This window comes from Leucoraja erinacea, unplaced genomic scaffold, assembly GCF_028641065.1.
Source record: "Leucoraja erinacea ecotype New England unplaced genomic scaffold, Leri_hhj_1 Leri_254S, whole genome shotgun sequence".
In the NCBI taxonomy this organism is placed as follows: Eukaryota; Metazoa; Chordata; class Chondrichthyes; order Rajiformes; family Rajidae; genus Leucoraja; species Leucoraja erinaceus.
Genome location: NW_026576155.1, coordinates 21,835 through 49,754, shown reverse-complemented (window position 1 = coordinate 49,754; position 27,920 = coordinate 21,835). Strand labels below are relative to the sequence as shown.

The 27,920-nt window shown below is 48.9% G+C and overlaps 1 protein-coding gene across 1 annotated transcript; it reads left to right on the top strand.

Moving 5' to 3' along the window:
• The first annotated feature begins 886 nt into the window (after positions 1 to 886).
• On the top strand, positions 887 to 21,982 carry LOC129716541 (atypical chemokine receptor 4-like). The gene is made up of 2 exons (XM_055630155.1): positions 887 to 1,918; positions 17,214 to 21,982. Exon 2 carries the CDS (start codon positions 17,219 to 17,221, stop codon positions 18,293 to 18,295), a length of 1,077 nt encoding a protein of 358 aa, XP_055486130.1. The 5' UTR covers positions 887 to 1,918; positions 17,214 to 17,218; the 3' UTR covers positions 18,296 to 21,982.
• The last annotated feature ends 5,938 nt before the right edge of the window (positions 21,983 to 27,920 follow it).

Here is a 27,920-nt window from a genome sequence, read left to right as displayed (position 1 = left end):
AGTGTAGCATTTCCTGCGGTTGCAAGGGAAAGTGTCCAAACCCTTAATAATCTTATATGTTTCAATGGAGAGGGCCAGAATAAACCAGGGCCGGCAAGAGATGACCAAAGGAAGCGTGACATCCATAATGGCCCATCGTTGGTTGGGAAAGATGTGCTGACGCTGTGACAGTGAGTCCGGGTTTAAACGTGGTCATAGAGGCTGCGAGCAGTTGCAATCAGAATTTTAGTTTTAGTTTAGAGATACAGCGCGGAAACAGGCCCTTCCGCCCACTGAGTCCGCAGTGATCCCCGCACACTAACACTATCCTACACACACACACGCACTTGGGACAATTCACATTTTTACACCATGCCAATTAGCCCACAAACCCCTACGTCTTTGGAGTGTGGGAGGAAACCGAAGATCTCGGAGAAAGCCCACGCGGGTCACGGGGAGAGAACGTACAAACTCCATACAGACGGCGCCCCTAGTCGGGATGGAACCCGGGTGTCTGGCGCATCTAGCGCTGTCAGACACCGCTGCGCCCTGGAGTGGGTGCAGTTAGAGAGGGTGCTGCAGATTACCCTGTTAGAGGCAGGGAACATGTCCCCGATGTTGGGGGAGACCAGAACCAGGGGCCACAGTTTAAGAATGAGGAGTAAGCCATTTAGAATGGAGACGAGAAAACACTTTTTCACACAGAGAGTTGTGAGTCTGTGGAATTCTCTGCCTCAGAGGGCGGTGGAGGCTGGTTCTCTGGATACTTTCAAGAGAGAGCTAGCTAGCGCTCTTAAAGATAGCGGAGTCAGGGGATATGGGGAGAAGGCAGGAACGGGGTACTGATTGGGGATAATCAGCCATGATTACATTGAATGGTGGTGCTGGCTTGAAGGGCCGAATGGCCTACTCCTGCACCTATTGTCTATTGTCTATTGAATAAAGACCCAGCCTGCTGCCCAACCTTTCTCTTTAGCCTGGACCCTTGAGTCCTGCTCTATTTACTAAATATTAAGTTACAAACCTTTATTATCAAATATAAAGTTAATGTCTTCCTTGAAAAGGTAAAGTTCGATGAGAAGATCTATTCAAAGGTTTGACGTGTTCTCGAGTGTATTCATGTGTGTATTTACGTATATAATGGTATATGGACACACAGATCTGTTTTGTAGTCAATGCCTACTATGTTCTGTTGTGCTGAAGCAAAGCAAGAATGTCATTGTCCTATCAGGGACACATGACAATAAACTCTCTTGACTTGACTCTTGACTTGAGTCGCATGTGTAGGTTTTTTTAATCCCCAGCAGACGGTGATTAGGAAAGTGGCGGTGGGTTGTATAATATTCAGTCCGCCCCGACCCAGGACAACGCGGCTGAGAATTGGAGACTGACTTCCAAGCAAACGCTGTCAGCTAAAACGAAGACCATTAGTCTGAAGAAGGGTCTCTCTCAGTCTCACCCATTGCTTCTCCCTCCAGAGGTGCTGCCTCTGCCTGTCCCGCGGGAGTTACTCCAGCATTTTTTGTGTGTCTTGTTCCCTCCAGCGCACCCCTCCCCTCTTCAAACTCAACACTGAGTGAGTGGGGAGTCCCAACGCATCCAGCTCTGGGGGTGACGGGGACTCGATAACACTGGAGGATATCTGGTTGGGGCTTCGATGTCATAACTGGGGTGCTTGAGAGAGACAGAGAGAGAGGGAGAGACAGAGAGAGAGAGAGAGAGAGAGAGAGAGAGAGAGAGAGAGAGAGAGAGAGAGAGAGAGAGAGAGAGAGAGAGACAGAGAGAGAGAGAGAGAGAGGGAGAGAGACAGAGAGAGAGAGAGACAGAGAGAGGGAGATCTTTGGCAAGAGGCGCCGACAAGGCGGAATCACCAGCTTGTTCTACACTCCCTGCAAAACGCTTCACCTACAAGTCGCCATAGAGTGAAAGTCAGCTTGTGGTAAGTAAGTCAGTCAGTCAGTCAGTCAGTCAGTCAGTCAGTCAGTGTCTGTCTGTCTGTCTGTCTGTCTGTCTGTCTGTCTGTCTGTCTGTCTGTCTGTCTCTCTGTCTCTCTGTCTCTGTCTGCCTGTCTCTGCCTGCCTACCCCGACCGCTGGAAAAGCGAGGCGCAGACCATCTTAAGATAGACACGGAGTGCTGGAGTAACTCAGCGGGTCAGGCAGCGACCCTGGAGAACATGGATAGGTGGCGTTCAGGGACCCGACCCAAAACGTTACCCATCTATGTTCAAAGATGCTGCCTGACCCGCTGAGTTACTCCAGCACTCCGTGTCTATCCTTGGTATAAACCAACATCTGCAGTTCCTTCTTCCTGAAATTCAACTAGTCGGTTTGTGAAGGTAGACAAAAGTGCTGGAGAAACTCGGCGGGTGCAGCAGCGTCTATGGAGCGAAGGAAATAGGCAACGTTTCGGGGCCGAAACCCTTCTTCAGATTCGTGATTAGTCTGAACTAAGTAGCCAGAATATGTTGTGACTTTCTCTGCATTCAATGCTGGACAATGTCTTAATTATCCTGTTTAAGGGGCATGTCCCACTTAGGCGATTTTTTTCGGCGACTTGCCGGCACCCGTCATAGTCGCAGCTGGTCGCCGAAAAATTTCAACATGTTGAAAATCTAGCGGAGACCAGAAAAAAGGTATGACTCTTTGGGCGACTACTCACCACCAAACGGGTGTCATAGTCGCAGCAGGTCCCCGAAAAATTTCAACATGTTGAAAATCCAGCGGAGACCAGAAAAAGGTACGACTCTTTGGGCAACTACTCACCACCAAACAGGTGTGTTGTCTTAACACCAGGTCACAAGGTTCAATATCTTTCTTGTACTCCATCTCGTTATTATTTGATATCCTACCAACAACTGTGGTGTTGTCTGCAAATTGAATGAAAGAATGAATGAATGCGTTTATTGGCCAAGTATTCACATACAAGGAAGTTGCCTTGGTGCTCCGCCCGCAAGTGACAACATGACATACAGTGACAGTTGAGAATGACACATAAAATATTAAATGTTAATAATAAAACATTATTGATTGTCATATGAGGAAAGACTCGGCTTGTATTCACTGGAGTTTAGAAGGATGAGGAGGAAATCTTAAAGAAACATAAAATTATAAAAGGACTGGACAAGTTAGATGCAGGAAAAATTTTCCCAATGTTGGGTGAGTCCAGAAACAGGGGCCACAGTCTTAGAATAAAGGGGAGGCCATTTAAGACTGAGGTGGGGAAGAACTTTTTCACCCAGAGATTGTAAATTTGTGGAATTTCCTGCCACAGAGGGCAGTGGAGGCCAATTCTCTGGATGGATTTAAGAGAGAGTTAGATAGAGCTCTAGGGGCTAGTTGAATCAAGGGATATGGGGAGACGGCAGGCACGGGTTATTGATTGGGGACGATAATTCATGATCACAATGAATGGCGGTGCTGGCCCGAAGGGCCGAATGGCCTCCTCCTGCACCTATTTTCTATGTTTTCTATGTCTATGTAACCATGTGAATTAAATAAACTACCAGGTCAAAGGGAGGCTACAGATTTTTGGCTGTTGAGTAGAGCAACTACTCGTGGATAAAAACTGTTTTTATGTCTGGCTGTGGCAGCTTTGACAATCCGGAGTCGCCTTCCAGAGGGAAGTGATTCAAAGAGTTTGTGGCCAGGGTGAGGGGGATCAGAGATGATCTTGCCCGCTCGCTTCCTGGCTCTTGCAGTGTACAGTTCATCAATGGAGGGAAGGTTGCAGCCAATAACCTTCTCAGTTCATCAGTTGGAAAAGTGAATTAGAGGAGAAAGGTTGAACAGCTTTATTCTTTGGAGCGCAGAAGGTTAAGGGGGGGACTTGATAGAGGTTTTTAAAATGATGAGAGGGATAGACAGAGTTGACGTGGAAAAGCTTTTCCCACTGAGAGTAGGGAAGATTCAAACAAGGGGACATGACATGAGAATTAAGGGACTGAAGTTTAGGGGTAACATGAGGGGGAACTTCTTTACTCAGAGAGTGGTAGCTGTGTGGAATGAGCTTCCAGTGAAGGTGGTGGAGGCAGGTTCGTTTTTATCGTTTAAAAATAAATTGGATAGTTATATGGATGGGAAGGGAATGGAGGGTTATGGTCTGAGCGCAGGTTTATGGGACTAGGGGAGATTAAGTGTTCGGCACGGACTAGAAGGGTCGAGATGGCCTGTTTCCGTGCTGTAATTGTTATATGGTTATATGGTTATATAGTTGTGGGTGCACCAGGAGTAAAGAACGGGGCTGGAAGAACATTCTTCTATGACACCTGTGCTGAGGAATGTCGTGGGGAGAAGATTTTGTTCCCTATCCTTCTGAACCTGGTGGTCACGGTTTTCAGACCCCCCTCGCCAGATTTCCCTCCACAGATGCTGCCTGACCTCGAGGAAGGACATTCTTGCTATTGAGGGAGTGCAGCGTAGGTTTACAAGGTTAATTCACGGGATGGCGGGACTGTCATATGCTGAGAGAGTGGAGCAGCTGGGCTTGTACACTCTGGAGTTTAGAAGGATGAGAGGATACCTCATTGAAACATATAAGATTGTCAGGGATTTGGACACGCTGGAGGCAGGAAACATGTTCCCGATGTTTGGGGGAGTCCAGAACTAGGGGCCACAGTTTAAGAATAAGGAGTAAGCCATTTAGAAAGGAACCACGTTTTCTCACAGAGAGTTGTGAGTCTGTGGAATTCTCTGCCTCAGAGGGTGATGGAGGCAGGTTCTCTGGATGCTTTCAAGAGAGAGCTAGATAGGGCTCTTAAAAATAGCGGAGTCAGAGGATATGGGGAGAAGGCAGGAACGGGGTACTGTTTGGGGATGATCAGCTATGATCACATTGAATGGCGTTGCTGGCTCGAAGGGCCGAATGGCCAACTCCTGCATCTATTGTCTATTGTCTATTGACCCGCTGATGCCCTTTGCTCAAGATTCCTGCATTTGCAGTTTCTTGTGTCTCTAGACGATCCGTTCGTTATCATCGTGCTGTTTGTGGGAGTTTGCTCAGGGAACGTCCTTCAAAACTACCTGGCTGCCTGTGATCTTTGAAAATATTGACCTAGCCTACAATGGAACTATTGTGCAGGCGCTAACAGTGTCTCAATAAACCTCAGAGAACAGCGCCTTCTATCATAGACCATAAACGGAGACTTTGGCTGTCTATGGGAAGTTACCCATGACACCTGTGCTTTGATTTCACCGACAGCAGTCTCCTACTGCTCTTTGCCTTGGGCGAGAAGCCAACCCGATCAAAGACATCAAGGAGTCATGCGGCACGGATACAGGCCCTTCGGCCCCTCTCGCCCGTGTTAACCAAGATGCCTCTTTTAAGCTGCTCCCATATGCTCGTGTTTGGGCCGTGATGTTCCTTTAAACCTTGTCTGGGGAAGGGTCTCGAGCCGAAACGTCACCTATCCATGTTCTCCACAGATGCTGCCTGACCCGCTGAGTTACTCCAGTACTCTGTGAAACGTCACCTATCCATGTTCTCCACAGACGCTGCCTGACCTGCTGAGTTACTCCAGCACTCTGCTACTGAAACTGGTTGTACCCAACGGGAGAGGGAAGAAGCACTCACAGGGCGAATGTGCAATTCGCATACATACACCAAACTGACTACAGGTGCTGTCGGTGTGGAGTTTGTACTTTCTCCCTGTGGCCATGTGGGTTTTCTCCGGGTGCTCTGGTTTGCTCCCACATTCCAAAGGCGTGCAGATTTGTAGATTAATTGGCTTATGTAGATTGTCCCTAGCGTGTAGGACAGAACCAGTGAACAGGTGATCGATGGTCGGCATGCACACGGTGGGCCGAAGGGCCTTGTTAAGAGAAAGGATGTGAGCAGCCCTTGGTTGGCTGTTTCCCTGAGGATATTGTCAGGACTCTGGCAACATCTGCCGGAAGACAGCCAACATAATCAAGGATCGCTCCACTTCCTCTTTTGTTTTAGCATACAGGCAGCAACTGAAGAATGTACCCCTAGCTGTGAGTACTGCAGAGAGCTGGTTGGGGGGGGGAGGTGGGGGGGCAGAGGAACAACTCCAGGACTGCTTGGAGTCAGTAGACTGGGCAATGTTCAGGGACTCGGCAATAAATTGGATAGGCATATGGATGAGAAGGGAATGGAGGGTTATGGTACGAGTGCAGGCAGGTGGGACTAAGGGGAAAAAAAAAAAATTGTTCGGCACGGATGTTCAGGGACTCGGCAATGAACCTGAATGAATGAATACGCCACAGTCGTTATAGACTTCATAAAGAATTGTGTGGAGGACAAAAACCTTCCGAGTGTTTCCTAACCAAAGCCTTGGATGAACTATGAAATCCACATTCTTCTGAGGACCAGATCCCGGTCTATAAAAAGTCCAGATATGACCTTGACTACGCCATCATAAAAGGCCAAAAGGGACTTCTGCTCCAAGCTGGAGGATGAGACGGATGTTCGGCAGCTGTGGCGGGGCTTGGATGCCATCACCTCCAACAAGGCGATATCAGGAGGCAGCTCGAATGTCGGCGAAACATCACTCCCTGATGAGCTCAATGCATTTTACGCACGGTTCGATAGGGAGAATACTGATGTGCCTTCCCGAGCCCCCATTCGCTGTGATGGTATTTCAGTCACAGTCACAGAGGCCGACGTCAGAAGATCCTTCAGGGGGGTGAACCCTCGAAAAGCGCCTGGACCTGATGGTATACCCGGTCATGTTCTAAAAACCTGTGCGGACCAACTGGCGGGAGTTTTTACGGACATTTTCAACCTCTCACTTCTGAGGTCTGAGGTCCCCACCTGCTTTAAAATGGCATCAATTATACCGGTGCCCAAGAAGAGTAAGGTGACGTGCCTCAATGACTATCGACCAGTGGCACTAACGCCGGTGGTGATGAAGTGCTTTGAGAGGTTGGTTATGGTGCACATCAACTCCAACCTCGACAAAAACCTGGACCCTCTGCAGTTCGTTTACCGCCACAACAGATCAACGGAGGATGCGATCTCGCTGGCTCCCCACTCCGCACTGGACCACTTGGACAACAAAAACACCTACGTCAGGCTTTTGTTTGTCGACTGCAGCTCGGCGTTCAATACCATCACCCCCTCCAAGCTGGTTACCACCCCGGTCGCGAGGGGGGGCCCCCGGTGGGGGTCCCTCTACCCAGGGATTCTCTCCCTCTACATCGGGGACCTAGGGTGGAGGGCATTACAGCGAGGTGTTCCCTGCAACCTGTTTCTCTCGCGGTTCACAGACTCGCCAGCTGCCTGCCACTGTTGCGGGCTGGAAGAGTCTGTGTACCACGTGTACATGTAGTGCGTGAGGCTGCAGCCACTGTTTGAATATCTAAAGGGGCTGCTCCTTGCCTTCTGGCTGCATTTTTCACCCACCATCCTCATCTTTGGACACCCTGTGCGTAGGGGAGAGGGTAGGGCTGAAGATGTCCTGGTTGGGTTGCTCCTGGGCCTGGCCAAGCTGGCCATCCGCGAGTCACGGCGCCAGGCGGTGGAGGGCTCTCCCCGGGCCGGGGTTACGTCTGTGCCCGGGTGATGTTAGCGAGGGACTGCGCGCTGTCCACGGGCACCCTGAGGGAGTTCCGGGACCTCTGGGCACCACGGTGGGTGGAATACATCCTTGACAATGAGTGTAAGTCAGTTGTATAATAATTTATCGTTTGTCTTGTATTATGGTGGTGGGTTCTGGTTTTGTTTTATTGCACTGTATATATTATTTTAATAGTTGAACAAATATTTTTGATTTAAAAAAAAAAAAAGCTGGTTACCAAGCTGACGGAACTGGCTGTCTGCCCAACCTTGGATCCTCGACTTCCTCATCCACAGACCACAGTCCGTTCGAGTTGGGCAGAAACACCAAACAATCAGTACGGAGGGAACATCAAGGCCGGGTGCTCAGCTGCCTGCTCCGCTCGCTCCACACCCACTGCGTAGCCAGACACAGTGCGAACTCCACTCCTCCGCTGCTGCAAGTGACTTAAAGGGCCTGTCCCACTTAGGCGACTTTTTCGGCGACTGTTGAAAATTCATCGGCGACCAGTTTTGAAGAAGGGTTTCAGCCCGAAACTTTGCTCCATAGATGCTGCCGCACCCACTGAGTTTCTCCAGCAATTTTGTGCCTACCTTCGATTTTCCAGCATCTGCAGTTCCTTCTTGAACAAGGCTCATTAGGTGACTAGGCGACCTCTCACAACCATACAGGCGACCCCTGGCGACCTCTTACAACCATACAGGCGATATGTCGCAGGTGTCGAGGGGTGTCACTTGAGGACATGTCACCAGGGGGTCACCAGTATGGTCGCGAGAGGGCTCCTAATCACCCAAAGAGTCGTAGCGTCTTTCTGGTGCTGAATTTTCAACACGTCCACCGTCCTCTGAGGCAGAGAATTCCACAGACTCACCACTCTCTGTGAGAAAAAAGTGTTTCCTCGTCTCCGTTCTAAATGGTTTACCCCTTATTCTTAAACTGTGTGGCCCCTGGTTCTGAACTCCCACAACATCGGGAACATGTTTCCTGCGTCTAGTGTGTCCAAACCCTTAATAATCTTATATGTTTCAATAAGATCCCCCTCACATCCTTCTAAACTCCAGAGTGTACAAGCCCAGCTGCTCCATTCTCTCAACATATGATAGTCCCGCCATCCCGGGAATTAACCTTGTAAACCTAGGCTGCAATAGACAAAAGATAATAGACAATGGGTGCAGGAGCAGGCCATTGGGCCCTTTGAGCCAGCACTGCCATTCAATGTGATGATGGCTGCACTCCCTCTATAGCAAGAATGTCCTTCCTCAAATTAGGGGATTTTGTTCCCAGGAGTGCGGAATGCTGAGTGGTGGTCTCATAGAAACATAGAAACATAGAAAATAGGTGCAGGAGGAGGCCATTCGGCCCTTCGAGCCAGCACAGCCATTCATTGTGATCATGGCTGTTTGTCCCCTATCAATAACCCTTGCCTGCCTTCTCCCCATATCTCTCGACTCCACTAGCCCCTAGAGCTCTATCTAACTCTCTCTTAAATCCATCCAGTGGCTTGGCCTCCACTGCCATCTGTGGCTGGGAATTCCACAAATTCATTAATCTCTGCGTGAAAAAGATTTTTTCTCACCTCAGTCTTAAATGGCCTTCCCTTTATTCTAAGACTATGGCCCCTGGTTCTGGACTCACTTGGGGACATTTTTCCTGCATCTAGCTTGTCCAGTCCTTTTATAATTTTATATGTTTCTATAACATCACCCCTCATCCTTCTAAACTCCAGTGAGTCTCCTAGAGGTGTATATAATAACTGTGCAGGGAGCGGCTGAAAAAAAGGTTGGGTAACATAGAACTAGGTGTGAAGAGGTGATATCCAAGCACTCGTTGCACAACAGAAATAATGTCCTCCTCCACGCTCACATTCCTCGATTTAAAACCTTGCTTGTTTCCAGGAATTGGGAGTGTCCCTTCCCAGAAACACAAATAAACGCTCCGCTGAGCTAATTCTTTCCTTTCATTACATTATTTCCGTGGACAATTACCAATGCCGACTCCAGGCGTAATGTGAGTCATCGTAAACCTTCAGAATCATGGTCTTTTTTCCTGAACAGTCGCAGCCCTGCACTTAGGAAGGAGCGGGGGGGGGGGGGGGGGGGGGGGGGGGGGGGGGGGGGGGGGGGTAGATGTTAGGGGGTGGAAACTTGGCCTGACCGAGTCCATGCCGACCAGCGATCACCTCGTACACTAACCTACACGCACACCAAAACAATCTCTCAGAGCTGTAGATGTTAGGATTTAGAGACACATGGTGGAAACTTGGCACATGACCGAGTCCATGCACACACACACACGACCAGCACATCACCTCGTACACTAACACACATCCACACACACACACACACACACACACACACACACACACACACACACACACACACACACACACACACACACACACACACACACACACACACACATACACACGCACACACACACGCACACGCACAACGCACACACGCACACCACACACACACACACACACACACACACACACACACACACACACACACACACACACACACACACACACACACACACACACACACACACACACACACACACACACACACACACACACACACACACACACACACACACACACACACACACACACACACGGGACAATTTACAATTTTGACCCTAGACAATTAACCTACAAACCTGCACGTCTTTGGAGTGTGGAAGGAAACCGGAGCGCCCGGAGAGAATCCGCACAGGTCACGGGGGGGAGAACGTGCAAACTCCGTACAGACAGCACCTGCAGTCAGGATGGAACCCGGGTCTCCGGCGCTGTGAGGCAGCAACTCTACCGCTGCGCCACCGTGACCTCATCAACGGGCTGGCAGGAAAGGCAGGCCCTGTACCTCCACAGCTTGCTCCAGTTCTGCTAGCTTTCACTGCCCCCTTTTACAGAAGATAGAACAGTACAGCACAAGAACAGGCCATTTGGCCCACAATATCCGTGCCGAACATGATGCTAAGTTAAACTGATATCATCTGACTGCATATGATCCATGTCCCTCCGATCCCGGGCCCCACCGCCTGTCGCCCGCTTCCACCCGGCTCCGTGTGTGAGTGTGGGAAGCCTCCACTCTCCCTCAACGTTCGCCGGCTCGCCCCGACCGGGTGAGTTGCTGACCCCCACCCCTCCATTGCTAAAACAGCTGCAACCCCCCCGGTTCCAAGGCCCATGCCAGTGTTGGACATTTCCACCCTGGGACAAAAGCTCTGACTGTCTACCCTATCTATATCTCCCATCATTTTTATATATTTCTATCAAATCTCCCCTCAACGCCCTACGCTCCAGGGGAAATAATCGGTCCACCCACCATCAAGAGTCAAGGGTAAAGTCAAGAGAGTTTTATTGTCATGTGTCCCAGATAGGACAATGAAATTCTTGCTTGCTGCAGCACAACAGAACATGTAAACATAGTACAGGACACGAGATAAAAGTTCAGTGTGTCCATGTACCATAGACCACAGAAACATAGAAACATAGACAATAGGTGCAGGAGTAGGCCATTCGGCCCTTCGAGCCTGCACCGCCATTCAATATGATCATGGCTGATCATCCAACTCAGTATCCTGTACCTGCCTTCTCTCCATACCCCCTGATCCCTTTAGCCACAAGGGCCACATCTAACTCCCTTTTAAATATAGCCAATGAACTGGCCTCAACTACCCTCTGTGGCAGAGAGTTCCACAGATTCATCACTGTGTGAAAAATGTTCTTCTCATCTTGGTCCTAAAAGACTTCCCTCTTATCCTTAAACTGTGACCCCTTGTTCTGGACTTCCCCAACATCGGAAATAATCTTCCTGCATCTAGCCTGTCCAACCCCTTAAGAATTTTGTAAGTTTCTATAAGATCCCCCCTCAATCTTCTAAATTCTAGCGAGTACAAGCCGAGTCTATCCAGTCTTTCTTCATATGAAAGTCCTGCCATCCCAGGAATCAGTCTGGTGAACCTTCTCTGTACGCCCTCTGTGGCAAGAATGTCTTTCCTATGATTTGGAGACCAAAACTGTACACAATACTCCAGGTGTGGTCTCACCAAGACCCTGTACAACTGCAGTAGAACCTCCCTACTCTTATACTCAAATCTTTTTGCTATGAATGCTGACATACCATTCGCTTTCTATAGATACACAATAAATAACCAGATAAGGTGCATTAGGCTGTTATTGTTCAGAGTTTGTTTGATGTGATAGAAACATAGAACCATAGAAAATAGGTGCAGGAGTAGGCCATTCGGCCCTTCGAGCCAGCACCGCCATTCATTGTGATCATGGCTGATCGTCCCCAATCAAATGTTGTGTTTAATAGCCTGAAGAACCTGTTCCTGAGCCTGGATGTTCCAGATTTCAGGCTCCTGTACCTTATACCAGATGGCAATGGATAGATGAGTGTGTGGCCAAGATGGTGTGGGTCTTTGATGAAGCTAGCTGCCTTTTGAGGTAGCGACTGTGATAGATCTCTTCGATGGTGGGGAGGTCAGAGCCGGTGATGGACTGAGCAGTGGTCACAACTTTCTGCAAGAATCTGAGGACATGGATTTAAGGTGTTGGGCAGAGGGGGGGGGGGGGGAATTTAATAGGTTGTTGAGGAAGGTGCTATCATAACGTTTCAAAAGCATTTGGACAGGTACATGGTTAGGATGGGGTGAGAGGGGTCTGGGACAACGTGGGCAGATGGGACCAGTGTAAATCCTGTGTAGGTTCTGTGACCTGGATAATTTGTTCTTAGTTCAGTTTAGATTAGAGAAACAGCGCGAACACACAGGCCCTTCGGCCCACCTAGTCCATGCCGACTAGCGATTCCTGTACACTGACACTATCGCACCCACACGAGGGACAATTTGCGATCTTTACTGTGGCCAATGAACCCAAAAAACTGGCGCGTCTTTGGAGTGTGGGAGGAAACCGGAGCACCCGGAGAAAACCCACGCAGGTCACGGGGAGAACGTACAACCTCTGTACAGGCAGCACCGGTAGCCAGGATGGAACCTGGGTCTCTGGCGCTGTGTTGAATGCACACTGACCACATCACCTTGTCTGTGTTCCATCCCATGAACATTGCTGCCAGACTCTAGAGACGCTGGCACGGTGGCACAGCGGTAGAATTGCTGCCTCACAGCGCCAGAGACCCGGGTTCCATCCCGACAACGGGTGCTTTCTGTGCGTTCTCTCCCCGTGAACTGCGTGGGTTTTCTCTGAGATCTTCGGTTTCCTCCCACTCTCCAAAGGCGTACAGGTTTGTTGGTCAATTGGCTCGGTGTATGTGTAAATTGTCCCTAGTGGGTGTAGGATAGTGTTGTTGTGCGGGGATCGCTGGTCGGCGCGGACTCGGTGGGCCGAAGGGCCTGTTTCCGCGCTGTATCTCTGAACTAAACTGAACTCCATGTTCCAGTGAAATCAGATCCACTGAACACGTCGAATTCCACAAGCTCGCAGCCAGCTTGGCTGATAAAAGCTCGGATCCCGGGCCAACATAAATGTAGGTCACTGCCTTCATGGTGCTTTGTACGTCAACTTCCCCCAGCTGGCCGCACAAACCTTCCACAGCCAAAGTTAGCAGGACTGGAAACACTGGTGACATGCAGTGCTGGAGTAACTCAGCGGGTCAGGCAGCATCTCTGGAGATCGTGGATAGGTGACGTTTCACAGAGTGCTGGAGTAACTCAGCGGGTCAGACAGCATCTGTGGAGATCGTGGATAGGTGAGGACAGGCACTTCGGCCCACCGAGTCCACACCGACCAGCGATCCCCACACACTAACACTATCACAGTGGGTGTGACTCTCTCTAACTTCTACAGGTGTACAGTAGAGAGCATGCTGACCGATTGCATCGTGGCTTGGTTCGGAAACATGAGCGCCCTGGAGAGGAAAAGACTACAAAAACACTGCCCAGTCCATCATTGGCTCTGACCTTTCTTCCATCGAGGGGATTTATTGCAGTCGCTGCCTCAAAAAGGCTGGCAGTATCATCAAAGCTCTACACCATCTACCCACATGACTGCACCCCCGCCCACCACAGCAACACCATTGTCAAATTTGCGGATGACACTACGGTGGTGGGACTCATCTCCGGGGGGGACGAGTATGCCTACCGGGATGAGGCGGAGCAGCTGACAGTGTGGTGTGAAGAAAATAACCTGCTCCTCAACACCTTAAAGACAAAGGAATTAATAATAGACTTTAGGAAGAATAAAACGGACATGGTACCATTGACTATCAGAGGGGACTGTGTGGAGAGGGTGGCGGATTTCCGCTTCCTGGGAATCCATATTGAGGAGGACCTGACGTGGAGCGTGAACACCACTGCGCTGCTGAAAAAGGTCCAGCAGAGACTGCACTTCCTGAGGGTGCTCAGGAAGAATAACATCACTCAGAGACTGCTGCTGTCCTTTTATCGGTGCTCCATTGAGAGCATACTAACTTACTGTGTATGCGTGTGGTACACCAGCTGCACAGCGGCTCAGAGGAAAGCGCTCCAGAGGGCCATTGACAACGCCCAGAGGATTGTCGGCTGCCCTCTCCTTACCTTGGAGGACTTACACAGTTCCTGCTGCATCAAAAAATCCCAGAGTTATATAAAGGACATTTCCCACCCCGGACACTCCCTGTTTGAACTGTTGCCGTCAGGCAGACGGTACAGATCTACAAGGACAAGGACGAACAGACTAAAAAACAGTTTTTACCCCACTGCTATAAAAGCACTAAATGTAGCCGCCAAGGAACGCAGGGGCGAGACATACTAAGGGACTGTGGTACACTGTGAAATCGACAGAAGGATGGAGGGTTGGGTGTTTATGCGTGCTATTTTCGTGATATTTATTTTAGTTGTTTATCTTTTAATATTTTACCTTGTATGTATCGTTAGCTTTTAGAAATGTTTGAATGGTGCACTGACTGGCTGACATTTTAAAATTTCGTTGTACATGGTTCATGTTACAATGACAATAAAGAAACTATTCTATTCTAAAGACCCACACCATCCTGGCCACACACTCATCTCCCTGCTACCTTCAGGTAGAAGGTACAGGAGCCTGAAGACTGCACCAACCAGGTTCAGGAAGAGCTACTTCCCCACAGCCATCAGGCTATTAAACCTGGCTCAGACAAAACTCTGATTATTAATAGCCCACTTTCTGTTATTTGAACTTTATCAGTTTATTTATTCATGTGTGTATATATTTATATTATGGTATATGGACACACTTATCTGTTTTGTAGTAAATACCTACTATGTTCTGTGTGCTGAAGCAAAGCAAGAATTTCATTGTCCTATACATGGACACATGACAATAAACTCACTTGAACTTGAGTGGGAACCATTGTGGGGGGCTGGTTTTATGTTTTATGTTCAATTCATGTTGCCGTGTTTCATAGCCTGATGGCTGTGGGGAAGAAGCTGTTCCTGAACCTGGACGTTACAGTTTTCAGGCTCCTGTACATTCTTCCTGATGGCAGTGGTGAGATGAGTGTGTGGCCAGGATGGTGTGGGACCTTGATCATGTCGGCTGCCGTTTTGAGGCAGCGACTGAGATAGATCCCTTCGGCGGTGGGGAGGTCAGAGCCGGTGATGGACTGGGCAGTGGTCACAACTTTTGTTCAGTCTTTTCCGCTCCTGGACGTTCAAGTTGCCGAACCAAGCCACGATGCGACCAGTCAGAATGCTCTCTACCGTGCACCTGTAGAAGTTCAGGAGAATCCTCTTCGACTTGCCGAATCTCCGTAATCTTCTCGGCAGATGCCTTCTTTATAATTGTATCAGCGTGCCGGGTCCAGGAGAGATTCGCGGAAAGATGCACGCCCTGGAATTTGAAATATTTGACCCTCTCCAACAAACTGCCAATGGATGTTGATTTCAAATCAAAAATGGGCCAATAGACAATAGACAACAGGTGCAGGAGTAGGCCATTCGGCCCTTCAAGCCAGCACCACCATTCAATGTGATCATGGCTGATCATCCCCAATCAGTACCCCGTTCTTGCTTTCTCCCCATATCCCCTGACTCTGCAATTTTTAAGAGCCCTACCTAGCTCTCTCTTGAAAACATCCAGAGAACCTGCCTCCACTGCCGTCTGAGACAAGAGAATTCCACAGACTCACCACTCTCTGTGAGAAAAAGTGTTTCCTCATCTCTGTTCTAAATGGCTTACTCCTTACTCTTAAGGCCCTTTTAAAATTCGTCAGTGAGATCCCAGATCTATCGTCTAAACTTTGCTCCAGCTCATACTAACAAATAACGGGCTGACGAGACAGATACAAATTCCTTTGTTGTCACACGTTGGAATTTGTTCAGGGTTATAGGAATATTTGAGGATTTACAATCGACCAAAACATAACATGAGCGGAAAGAAATGATTTTGTTTTTGGCAGTAGTGTTAAAAATAGAATGCCTCGGCACGGGAACAGGCTCTTAACTCACGATGTCTGCACTGAACACGATGCCAAGAACAACAATTCTTATCTGCCTGTACATGATCCATATCCCTCCAATCCCTGCACGATTGAGGGAGTGCAGCGTAGGTTCACAAGGTTAATTCCCGGGATAGCAGGACTGTTGTATGCTGAGAGAATGGAGCGGCTGGGCTTGTACACTCTGGTTTAGAAGGATGAGAGGGCATCTCATTGAAACATATAAGATTGTTAAGGGCTTGGACACGCTAGAGGCAGAAAACATATTCCCGATGTTGGGGAAGTCCAGAACCAGGGGCCACAGTTTAAGAATAAGGAGTAAGCCATTTAGAACGGAGACGAGGAAACACTTTTTCTCACGGAGAGTGGTGAGTCTGTGGAATTCTCTGCCTCAGAGGGTGGTGGAGGCAGGTTCTCTGGATGCTTTCAAGAGAGAGCTAGATAGGGCTCTTAAAAATAGCGTAGTCAGGGGATATGGGGAGAAGGCAGGAACGGGGTAGTGATTTGGGATGATCAGCCATGATCACATTGAATGGCAATGCTGGCTCGAAGGGCCGAATGTCCTACTCCTGCACCTATTGTCTATTGTCTATTGCCCACATATCTAAAAGCCACTTAAATGTCACTATCTCTTCTCTGCTTGCAAATCATTCATAGCCCTCCAAACACAGACACAAAAAGTTAGAGTAACTCAGGGGGTCAGGCAGCATCTGTGGAGAACATGGATAGGTGACGTTTCACAGAGCGCTGGAGTAACTCAGCGGGTCAGGCAGCATCTCAGGAGAAATAGGAGGAAATAGGTTGAGCATGCTAGGTCTATATTCCTTGGAGCGCAGGAGGATGAGGGGTGATCTTATAGAGGTGTACAAAATCATGAGAGGAATAAATCCGGTAGATGCACACTTGCCCAGTGTAGGGGAATCGAGGATCAGAGGACAGAGATTCAGCGTGAAGAGGAAATGATTTAATAGGAATCTGCGGGGTAACATTTTCACACAGAGGGTGGTGGGTGCATGGAACGAGCTGCCGGAGGAGGTAGTTGAGGCTGGGACTATCACAACATTTAAGAAACAGGTACATGGATAGGACAGGTTTGGAGCGATATGGACCAAACGCAGGCAGGCGGGACTAGTGTAGCTGGGGCACGTTGGCCGGTGCGGATGAGTTTGGCCGAAGGGCTTGTTTCCGCGCTGTATCACTCTGTTACTCTAAATAGAATGGGGTGACATTTTGGGTGGGAATCCTTCTTCAGCCAATCAATCGTTTTTTTTCTTCTCTTGTGTCTTTAAGGTGTCATGGCAGACGAAGAGGCCTACGAAGACTACTACGACAATGGATCCTATCAGCACGACAGAAACAGCACCATCGACTATTACGACTACAACCACGTGTGCGAGAAAGACGATGTCAGGCGATTTGCGATGTATTTCCTGCCGCCGTTCTACGCAGTGACCCTGGTGGCGGGCCTGGCTGGGAACGCAGTGGTGGTGGCCATCTACGCCAAGTACAAGAGGATGAGAAGCAAGACGGACCTGTACATCATGAACCTGGCCATCGCCGATCTGCTGCTGTTGGTCACTCTGCCCTTCTGGGCAGCCAACGCGGTCCACGGGTGGGTGTTCGGCGAGGCCATGTGCAAGATCTGCTCGGCGCTGTCGGAGATGAACTTCTGCGCCGGCATGCTGTTCTTGGCCTGCATCAGCGTCGACCGCTACCTGGCGGTGTCCAGGGCGGCACGCCCGCCCACGGTGGGGAGGAAGGCCGGGCTGGCCTGCCTGGGCGTGTGGCTGGTGGCTCTGGGTCTCAGCGCCCCCGATGTGGTTTTCTCCTCGGTGGTGGAGTCCCACGGCAGGCGGCAGTGCGTGCTCCTCTTCCCGCCGCACACGGCCACGGCGGCCAAGGCCACGGTGCGGGTGTTCGACATCCTCCTGGCCTTTGCCGTGCCGTCGCTGGTGATGCTGTACTGCTACACCGCCGTGGCCAAGGTGGTGTACCGGGGCACGGAGCGCAAGATGCGCCGGGCGCTGCGGGTGCTCCTGGCCGTGGTGGGCGTCTTCTTCCTGACTCAGCTGCCCTACAACGTGGTCAAGTTCTGCCGCCTGCTCGACCTGATCCACGCCCTCATCCGGGACTGCGGGGCCAGCAAGATGGTGGACGTGGCCACGCAGGTGACCGAGAGCATCGCCCTCTTCCACTGTTGCCTCAACCCAATCCTCTACGCCTTCATGGGGGCCTCGTTCAGAGGCCACGTCCTGAAGGCGATCAAGAGGAGCCGCTTCTGGCACCGGGACCAGGAGGTGGCCATCGCCATGGAGACCTCCTTCAACCTCAGCTCGCCCGACTCCGAGCACACGAGCAGCTTCTCCATCTAGACTCGCCGCCAGCACACGGGGTCTGGCAGAAACATAGAAACATAGACAATAGGTGCAGGAGAAGACCATTCGGCCCTTCCTGCCTGCACCGCCATTCAATATGATCATGGCTGATCATCCAACTCAGTATCTTGTACCTGCCTTCTCTCCATACCCCCTGATCCCTTTAGCCACAAGGGCCACATCTAACTCCCTCTTAAATATAGCCAATGAACTAGCCTCAACTACCTTCTGTGGCAGAGAATTCCACAGATTCACCACTCTCTGTGTGAAAAATGTTTTCCTCATCTCGGTCCTAAAAGATTTTCCCCTTATCCTTAAACTGTGACCCCTTGTTCTGGACTTCCCCAACATCGGGAACAATCTTCCTGCATCTAGCCTGTCCAACCCCTTAAGAATTTTGTAAGTTTCTATAAGATCCCCCCTCAATCTTCTAAATTCTAGGGAGTACAAGCCGAGTCTATCCAGTCTTTCTTCATATGAAAGTCCTGGCATCCCAGGACTCCTGGGCAGAGTGCAGAACGACGCACAGCCCAAGAGCAGGCCCACCAGCCCACAATGTCTCTGCATCTCCATACATCCCTACTCTTCCCCAAGTCAACCCATGGGTCAGACCCTTGGACTGAAGAGCCTGTTTCTGTGCTGTATCTCTAAAGACTAAAGTAAGGGGCCGGGACCATTCTTCACACTTGCAGTTCTATCGCAGTTCAAATCTGTAGACCCCAAGACAAAAACAGTCATGTTGAGGAACTCAGCTGGGAGGAGAAACTGGTTCTGGTTCATTATAGTCACGTGTAACGAGGTACAGGGAAAAGATTTGTTGAGCATACTGTCGAAACAGATCAGATAATACCACTGCACATAAATACAATCAGGTTAAACTCCAGTCCAATAGGTAGAGCAAAGGGGGAGATACAGAGTGCAGAATATAGTTTTCAGCGTGGTAGGGCATCAGTTCCAGAGACAAAGTCCAATGTCCGCAATGGGGTAGAGGTGAATCAGACAGTGCCCCAGCTTATGGAAGGACCGTTCAGAAGCCTGATAACAGAGGGGAAGAAGCTGTTCCCGAGTCTGGTGGTGCGCGCTTTCAAGCTTCTGTACCTTCTGTCCGGGGTGAGGCAAGTCTTTGATTATGTTGAAACATGGAACTACAGACGCTGGTTTACCCAAAATGATCGTCCTGACGCAAACCGTCACCTATCCATGTTTTCCAGAGATTCTGCCTGACCCGCTGAGTTACTCCAGCACTTTGTGAAACGTCACCTATCCATGTTCTCCACAGATGCTGCCTGACCCGCTGAGTTACTCCAGCACTCTGTGAAAAACGTCACCTATCCATGTTCTCCACAGATGCTGCCTGACCCGCTGAGTTACTCCAGCACTCTGTGAAACGTCACCTATCCATGTTCTCCACAGATGCTGCCTGACCCGCTGAGTTACTCCAGCACTTTGTGAAACGTCACCTATCCATGTTCTCCACAGATGCTGCCTGACCCGCTGAGTTACTCCAGCACTCTGTGAAACGTCACCTATCCATGTTCTCCACAGATGCTGCCTGACCCACTGAGTTACTCCAGCACTCTGTGTCTTCCCTTTTAACAAATACCAACCTGTGCTTTATCCAGAATACCCTCATATACTTTATAGAAAATATTTAATCAGCAGTAATGCAAGATTTTATTCACAATTTTCCAATTGTAATCTAGATATTGTGAATTTATGTAAATAGATCTCGTATATTGAAATTAGCATAACCTATGGATATCTTTGTATTTAGAGCTGTAATCATCACCTTCTTGAAACGTTTGCAACTATGAAATGAAAGATGTCTATGTTTGATTTCCTAAATTGAAATGTAAAAGAGCGAGTCTTTTACATTCAAATGTCTCACGGTGTTTTGAAAGATTGTATTGTCTATTGTCTATTGAAATAAAACACGTGAAATACTGCCAATTAGACGTCTTTAGATTAACAGAACATTCTGCAACAGTGAGAAAAACTGGTTGCTTCACAAGTAAATATGATGGTGCCAAACGCCACAGGCCCTTCTAAGTCCGTTCCATTCACCCATGTTTGTTGCATATCCCTCTGAGCGTTTTATATCTCTATACCTGCCCGAGTCTCTCTTGAAGTGTTAAGGTTTGTTTTACTTCAAACAGACAAAAACACAATAAAGTTAGTAATAAAGTTGTAAAATCTTTATTTTGCCCAGGCGGGTGTGGCAGTCAACTCTCACAGTATGTAAAATACAGACTATACAGAGTCACTCCATCCCCACACACAGAGGTAATGTTCAATCAGATATATGTATACCCCAATAATCAGCAATTCAGCAATTCTTTATCTTGGGGACAGGAAGAAAATCCTGTCCCAGGCGAGTGTGGCAGTCAACTCTCACAGTATGTAAAATACAGACTATACAGTCACTATCCCCACACACAGGCAATGTTCAATCAGATATATTTATACCCCTAAAACCAGCAATTCAACAATTCTTTATCTTACAGAGCGTTGTACAGCCTCTTGTCTGTTAGGATTGACAGGTTCTTCCGATAGAGGAAAGGTTAGCCCACATATGGTTATGCTGTTTTTTTTGCAGACTCAAGCACAGATTTTTTTTCCCTTGTTGACACACATTACAATTTTGTAGAGTAAAGGGTAAGAGCCAAGTGTCTGAACATTCTCCTGATTATTTATATCATAGAGAAAAACACTCATGTATTCATGCTGTTATCTTGCTAGTGTTATGGAAGAAGGGTGAAAACATCTCTGTTATAGCGCTGTAACTTTGCTGGTGTAGTAGGAGAGAGAGGTTAAGCATCTATTTTATTGCTTCCAAATCTACAGCTGAATCCATTTTGCAACTTTTGAATCTTTAAACTTTCTCAGAAGAACAGTGGTGCAGCTGGTAGCGTTTCTGACTCACGGCACCAAGATCAAGATCAAGAGAGTTTATTGTCATGTGTCCCTGATAGGACAATTAAATTCTTGCTTTGCTTCAGCACAACAGAACATAGTAGGCATTGACTACAAAACAGAACAGTGAGTCCATATTCCATTATATAAATACTAGACCAAGTGCAGACCCGTTGGGTCTGCTCCCCCAATGGTGTGATCCCCCAACCCAATATTCCACCATGCACCCGTCTCCTCCAACGGAACTGAAGCTGTCCCCAAATGTAAGATTCCAGCACTCCCCTGCCTCCCTCAGCAGTGGATTTTAAAAAAAAATCCAATTGCACCTGCCCTGCCTGCTGCAGCAGTGAAAAGTTCAGAGTGTTCCTGTCTTGCAACTTTGTTTCGAAGTGTGTTGGCAGCTGATAGGAAGGAGCAGCCGTCAATGAATCAAAAGGCAGCCGGACGGCAGCCGGTCGGATGGCACAAGAGTTTTATATATTAATAGAAGATAGATAGATATACACAAATGAATAAATAAACTGATAAAGTACAAATGAACAGATAATGGGCTATTAATGTTTAGAGTTTTGTCTGAGCCAAGTTTAATAGCCTAGTTTAATAGGATAGGCAAAAATAAGCTTTGGGGCTTCAGCCTATTCCTTTTTCGGTCATTGATTATGTGAACGTTGTGTGAAATGGATACAGTGTTGGTTCATATTCACGCAGATTGTAAAGTGTTGTTCTTTTTAATGTATGACCCAAATAAACCATTCATTCAATCATGCATTAATTCATTCATTCATACATTCATACATTCATTCATGCATACATTCATACATTCATGCATTCATTCATTCATTCATTCATCCATTCATTCATTCATTCAATAGCCTGTAACCAGAGACCTGCTTTGATCCTGACTATGTGGAATTTGTACGTTCTGCCCGTGACCACGTGGGTTTACTCCGGCTTTCCTCATATGTTGCAAAACATACTTGGCTAATAAAGTAATATGATTATGATGATGATGATGATAAGACTCTGTGCATTCACCCTCTCTATTCCCCATTTGTGATCTTATACACCTTTATAAAATCATCCCTTCATCTCTTGCACCCCACGGATTAAATGCAGAAAACTTATTTATCTAAATCTAGGTAGACAAAAATGCTGGACAGGCAGCATCTATGGAGCGAAGGAATGGGTGATGTTTCGGGTCGAGACCCTTCTACAGACTGATGAGGGGATGGGGGGGATGGGGGGGAAGAAGAAAGGAAGAGGCGGAGTCAGTGGGCTGTGGGAGAGCTGGGAAGGGGAGGGGAAAGAAGGAGAAAGCAGGGACTACCTGAAATTGGAGGTCAATGTTCTGGGTTAAGATGTGGTTGTAGAGTTGGAGGGGGGGGGCAGTTAGAGAGGAGGTTGTTAAACTGTCTTCGGAGAGAGGAGGAGAACTTCTTCAAAATAGGCATACCTTGAGGAGATTTCGCAGTGGAGTAGACAAAATCTTGGAGTTACTTTTCTGGGTCACTCTGACACCCGACTGAGCAGCACGAAGGATGTCTGGGAATTTGAAACAGAAATGTTTTGACCTAGTTCCCAACAACTAACCAATTTCTGCGTTTGAAATGTCACACCCTTTTTATTTCCTGTGTTTCTTCTTTTTGCTTGTTTTTTGCCATTCGCCATTTTATGCCAGGAACTTGATCGCTAATGAGTGCAGGAACAAAACATCAGCTGACTGATGATAGACACAAAATGCTGGAGTAGCTCAGTGGGGCCAGGCAGGCAGCATCTCTGGAGAGAAGGAATGGGTGACGTTTCTTCAGTCCGAAGAAGGGTCTCGACCCCGAAACGTCACCGATTCCTTCTCTCCAGAGATGCTGCCTGTCCCGCTGAGTTACTCCAGCATTTTGTGTATGCCTCAGGTTTGTAGGTTAATTGGCTTCATCCTAGTGTGTGGGATAGAACTAGTGTATGGGGTGATCGCTGGACTCGGGGGAGGGGGGGGGTGGGTGGACGGAGGGAGCGAGGGAGGGGGGAACAAAGGGTCTGTTCCTGGCTGTATCTAAACTAAAGTGAAGTAAATGTTTAAGAAAGAACTGCAGATGCTGGAAAATCGAAGATAGACATAAATGCTGGAGAAACTCAGCGGGTGAGGTAGCATCTATGGAGTGAAGGAAATGGGCGATGATTCGGGTCGAGACCCTTCTTCAGACTGATGAGGGGGTGGGGGGCGGGGAAAAGAAAGGAAGAGGCGGAGACAGTGGGCTGTGGGAGAGCTGGGGAGGGGAGGGGAAGGAGGGAGAAAGCAGGGACTACCTGAAATTGGAGAAGTCAATGTTCATACCACTAGGGATGTAAACTGCCCAAGCGAAATATGAGGTGCTGCTCCTCCAATTTATGGTGGGCCTCACTCTGGCCATGGAGGAGGCCCAGGACAGAAAGGTCGGATTGGGAATGGGAGGGGGAGTTGAAGTGCTGAGCCACTGGGAGATCAGGTTGGTTGTTGCGAACCGAGCGGAGGTGTCGGGCGAAGCGATCGCCGAGCCTGCGCTTGGGCTCACCGATGTAGAGCAGCTGACACCTAGAGCAGCGGATGCAATAGATGAGGTTGGAGGAGATGCAGGTGAACCTCTGCCGCACCTGGAAAGACTGCTTGGGTCCTTGGATGGTATCAAGGGGGGAGGTAAAGTGACAAGTGTAGCATTTCCTGCGTTTTTTTGCTCTGCGATCTAAATCTAGGAGTTACTTTCCTGGGTCACCCTGACACCTGACTGAGAAATGTTTTAGATTCTATGAGGAGAACAGCACGAAGGATGACTGGGAATTTGAAACAGAAAGGTTTTGACCTAGTTTCCAAGAACAAAACAATCTCTGCGTTTGAAGCAGGCAGTGAAGTGAAAGTGAATGGCATGTTGGCCTTCATAACAAGGGGTCGAGAATAGGAGCAAAGAGGTCCTTCTGCAGTAGTACAGAGCCCTAGCGAGACCACACCTGGAGTATTGTGTGCAGTTTTGGTCCCCTAATTTGAGGAAGGACATTCTTGCTATTGAGGGAGTGGAGCGTAGGTTTACAAGGTTAATTCCCGGGATGGCGGGACTGTCATATGCTGAGAGAATGGAGCGACTGGGCTTGTACACTCTGGAGTTTAGGATGAGAGGTGATCTTATTGAAACATATAAGATTGTTAAGCGTTTGGACACGCTAGAGGCAGGAAACATGCTCCCGATGTTGGGGGGGTCCAGAACCAGGGGCCACAGTTTAAGAATAAAGGGTTAGTCATTTAGAACGGAGACGACTAAACACTTTTTCTCACAGAGAGTTGTGAGTCTGTGGAATTCTCTGCCTCAGAGGGCGGTGGAGGCAGGTTTGAGTGAACTAAAGGGCCTGTCCCACTTGCGTGTCCTTGGCACGCAAATTACGCGATCTCGTGGTCGCGTTGAAGCGCACGGGCATCGTGTAGCTGTGCGGGGCCGGTCCCACTGAGAAGCAGCGAAGGGGTATGGAGTTGGGCGCGACATCGCGCGGGGCTCCGAAATATTTGTAGCAAACAAAATCTTTGCACGCCTTTCAGACTGAAGAAGAGTCTCAACACGAAACGTCACCTATTGCTTCTCTCCAGAGATGCTGCCGGTCCCGCTGAGTTACTGCAGCATTTTGTGTCCATCTTCAAATGACGTCACGCGCTCCAGACGGCTGTGCGGACGCATGAAGTTGCACGCGACCTTCGCGGGACCATCGCGGCTCAACTGGCGTGCCAAGGACACGTAAGTGGGACAGGGCCTTAAAGATGCTGCCTGGCCCACTGATATGGTCCAGCAGATTGTTTGTTGCTCCAGATTCCAGCATCTGGCAGTCTCTTTTGTTCCCTGACTGGTTCCATCGGAATGGAGTTTGTCAGATGAAGAGAGGCTCTGCAGCTGGATCTGCTCCCTGGAGCTTAGAATGAATGATGATCTGAATAAAATATACAGGATCAGCACATGCAAGAACGTGGTTTCCCTGAGGTATCTGAAACCAGAACTCATACTCATAGAACCACAGAACACAGAAACAGGCTCTTCGGCCCAATTTGCCCATGCTGATTAAGATGCCCCATCTGTCTGCATTTGGCCCATATCTATCTAAATTTTTCCTATCCATGTACCTGTCCAAATGTCTATTCAATGCTGTTATAGTACATGTCTCAACTACCTCCTCTGACAGTTCGGTCCATACACCTACCACCCTCTGCGTGAAATTTGTGGGCTGATAGTGAAGGGTGGCGAATCAGTGGAATTCATTGCCACAGACGGCTGTGGAGGCCAAGTCAATGGATATTTTTAAAGCAGAGATAGATAGATTCTTGATTAGTGCGGGTGTCAGAGGTTAATGACCCCCCCCCCCCACACACACACACACCCCCCCACACACATTAACCACCCCCCCACACACACACACACTAACCACCCCCCCCCCCACACACACACACACAAACTAACCCCCCCCCACACACACACACACACACACACTAACCAACCACCCCCCCCACACTAACTACCCCCCCCCCCCACACACTAACCACCCCCCCCCCCCCCCCCCACACACACACTCTAACTACCCCCCCCCCCCCACACACTAACCACCCCCTCTTCATATTATATTAATATTATTCATTGGCTCCTGTTACCCCATCCCCGCCCTGTCCACTCACACATAGCCCCCAACTCGTTGGCAGGAGCATCCAGAGAGGGAGGGGGGTAGAGAGAGGGGGCAGAGAGAGAGAGAGGGCAGACAGAGAGAGGGGGCAGAGACAGAGAGAGAGGGAGCAGAGACAGAGAGAGAAGGGCAGAGACAGAGAGAGAGGGGCAGAGACACAGAAACAGGCCATCGGCCCACAAAGTCCGTGCTGAACGGTGCCGGGACCAACTCTTAACTGCCTGCATGTGATCCATATCCCACAGTTTAAGAATAAGGGGTAAGCCATTTAGAACGGAAACTAGGAAACACTTTTTCACACAGAGAGAATTATGAGTCTGGAATTCTCTTCCTCAGAGGGCGGTGGAGGCCGGTTCTCTGGATGCTTTCAAGAGAGTATGAGAGAGAGAGAGGCTCTGAAAAATAGCGGAGTCAGGGGATATGGGGAGAAGGCAGGAACGGGGTACTGATTGGGGATGATCAGCCATGATAACATTGAATGGCGGTGCTGGCTCGAAGGGCCGAATGGCCTCCTCCTGAACCTATTGTGTATTGTCTATTGACATGTTCATGTCATAGGAATAGAATTAGACCATTTGGCCCATCAAGTCAACTCTGCCATTCACTCATCTCCCTGCTGGTCTATCTCTCCCTCCTAACCCCATTCACCTGCCTTCTCCCCATAACCCCTGACACCCGTACTAATCAAGAATCTATGAATTATCACCATAAAAACATTCACTGACTTGGCCTAGACAGCCTACTGTGGCAATTAATTTCACAGATTCACCACCCTCTGGCTAATGAAATTCCTCCCTTCTAAATGTACGCCCATTTATTCTGAGGCTGTGACCTGTGGTCCTAGACTCTCCCACTGGTGGAAACATCCTCTCCACATCCACTCTATCCAGGCCTTTCACTATTCGGTACGTTAAATAGAAACATAGAAGAGTTGTAGAGGACATGCCGAACTTCCTGAACCCGCTAAGGAAGTGGAGGTGTTGGTGTGATTTCTTGGCCATAGCTGCAACGTGGCTGGTCCAGGCCAAACCTTCTCGCTCACACAAGGAGTGACTCACTGCCCACACATGACTATCAGGGCCATGGCCACAGCACAGAGACTGACCGCAACATGCACACTCATGCATCTGAAGCACTTTGGTCAGGCTGGATCTGGAGTATTGCGTGCAGTTCTGGTCACCCCCATTACCAGAATGATGCCTGGTTTAGATGGTTTCAGCTACAGGGCGAGGTTTGGCAGACTTGGATTGTTCTGTCATGAACGCAGGAGGTTGCGGGGAGACTGGATAGAAGTGTATTAAGTTACGAGAGGCATAGTTCGGCGAAACAGCCAAACATATTGTCTTATTGAAACATTTAAAATTATTAAGGGAGTGGACATGCTGGAGGCAGGAAACATGTTCCCGATGTTGGGGGAGTCCAGAACCAGGGGCCACAGTTTAAGAATAATGGGTAAGCCATTTAGAACGGAGATGAGGAAACATTTTTCACACAGAGAATTGTGAGTCTGTGGAATTCTCTGCCTCAGAGGGCGGAGGAGGCCGGTTCTCTGGATACTTTCAAGAGAGAGCTAGATAGAGCTCTTAAAGATAGCGGAGTCAGGGGATATGGGGAGAAGGCAGGAACGGGGTACTGATTGGGGAAGATCAGCCATGATCACATTGAATGGCGGTGCTGGCCCGAAGGGCCGAATGTCCTACTCCTGCACCTATTGTCTATTGTCTATTGATCCCGACTACGGGTGCCGTCTGCGCGGAGTTTGTACGCTCTCCCCGTGGCCTGCGTGGGTTTTCTCCAAGACCTTTGTTTTCCTCGCCACACTCCAAAGACGTGCAGGTTTGTAGGTTAATTGGCTTTGGTAAATGTAATAAAATAAATTGTCCCCAGTGGGTATAGGATAGTGTTAGTGCGCGGGGATCGCTGGTCAGCGCGGACCCGGTGGGCCGAAGGGCCTGTTTTGTGCGCTGTATCTGTAAACTAAACTAAACTAAAGGGGTGAGAAGATTGCAACCTTCACGTGGTCCACCCT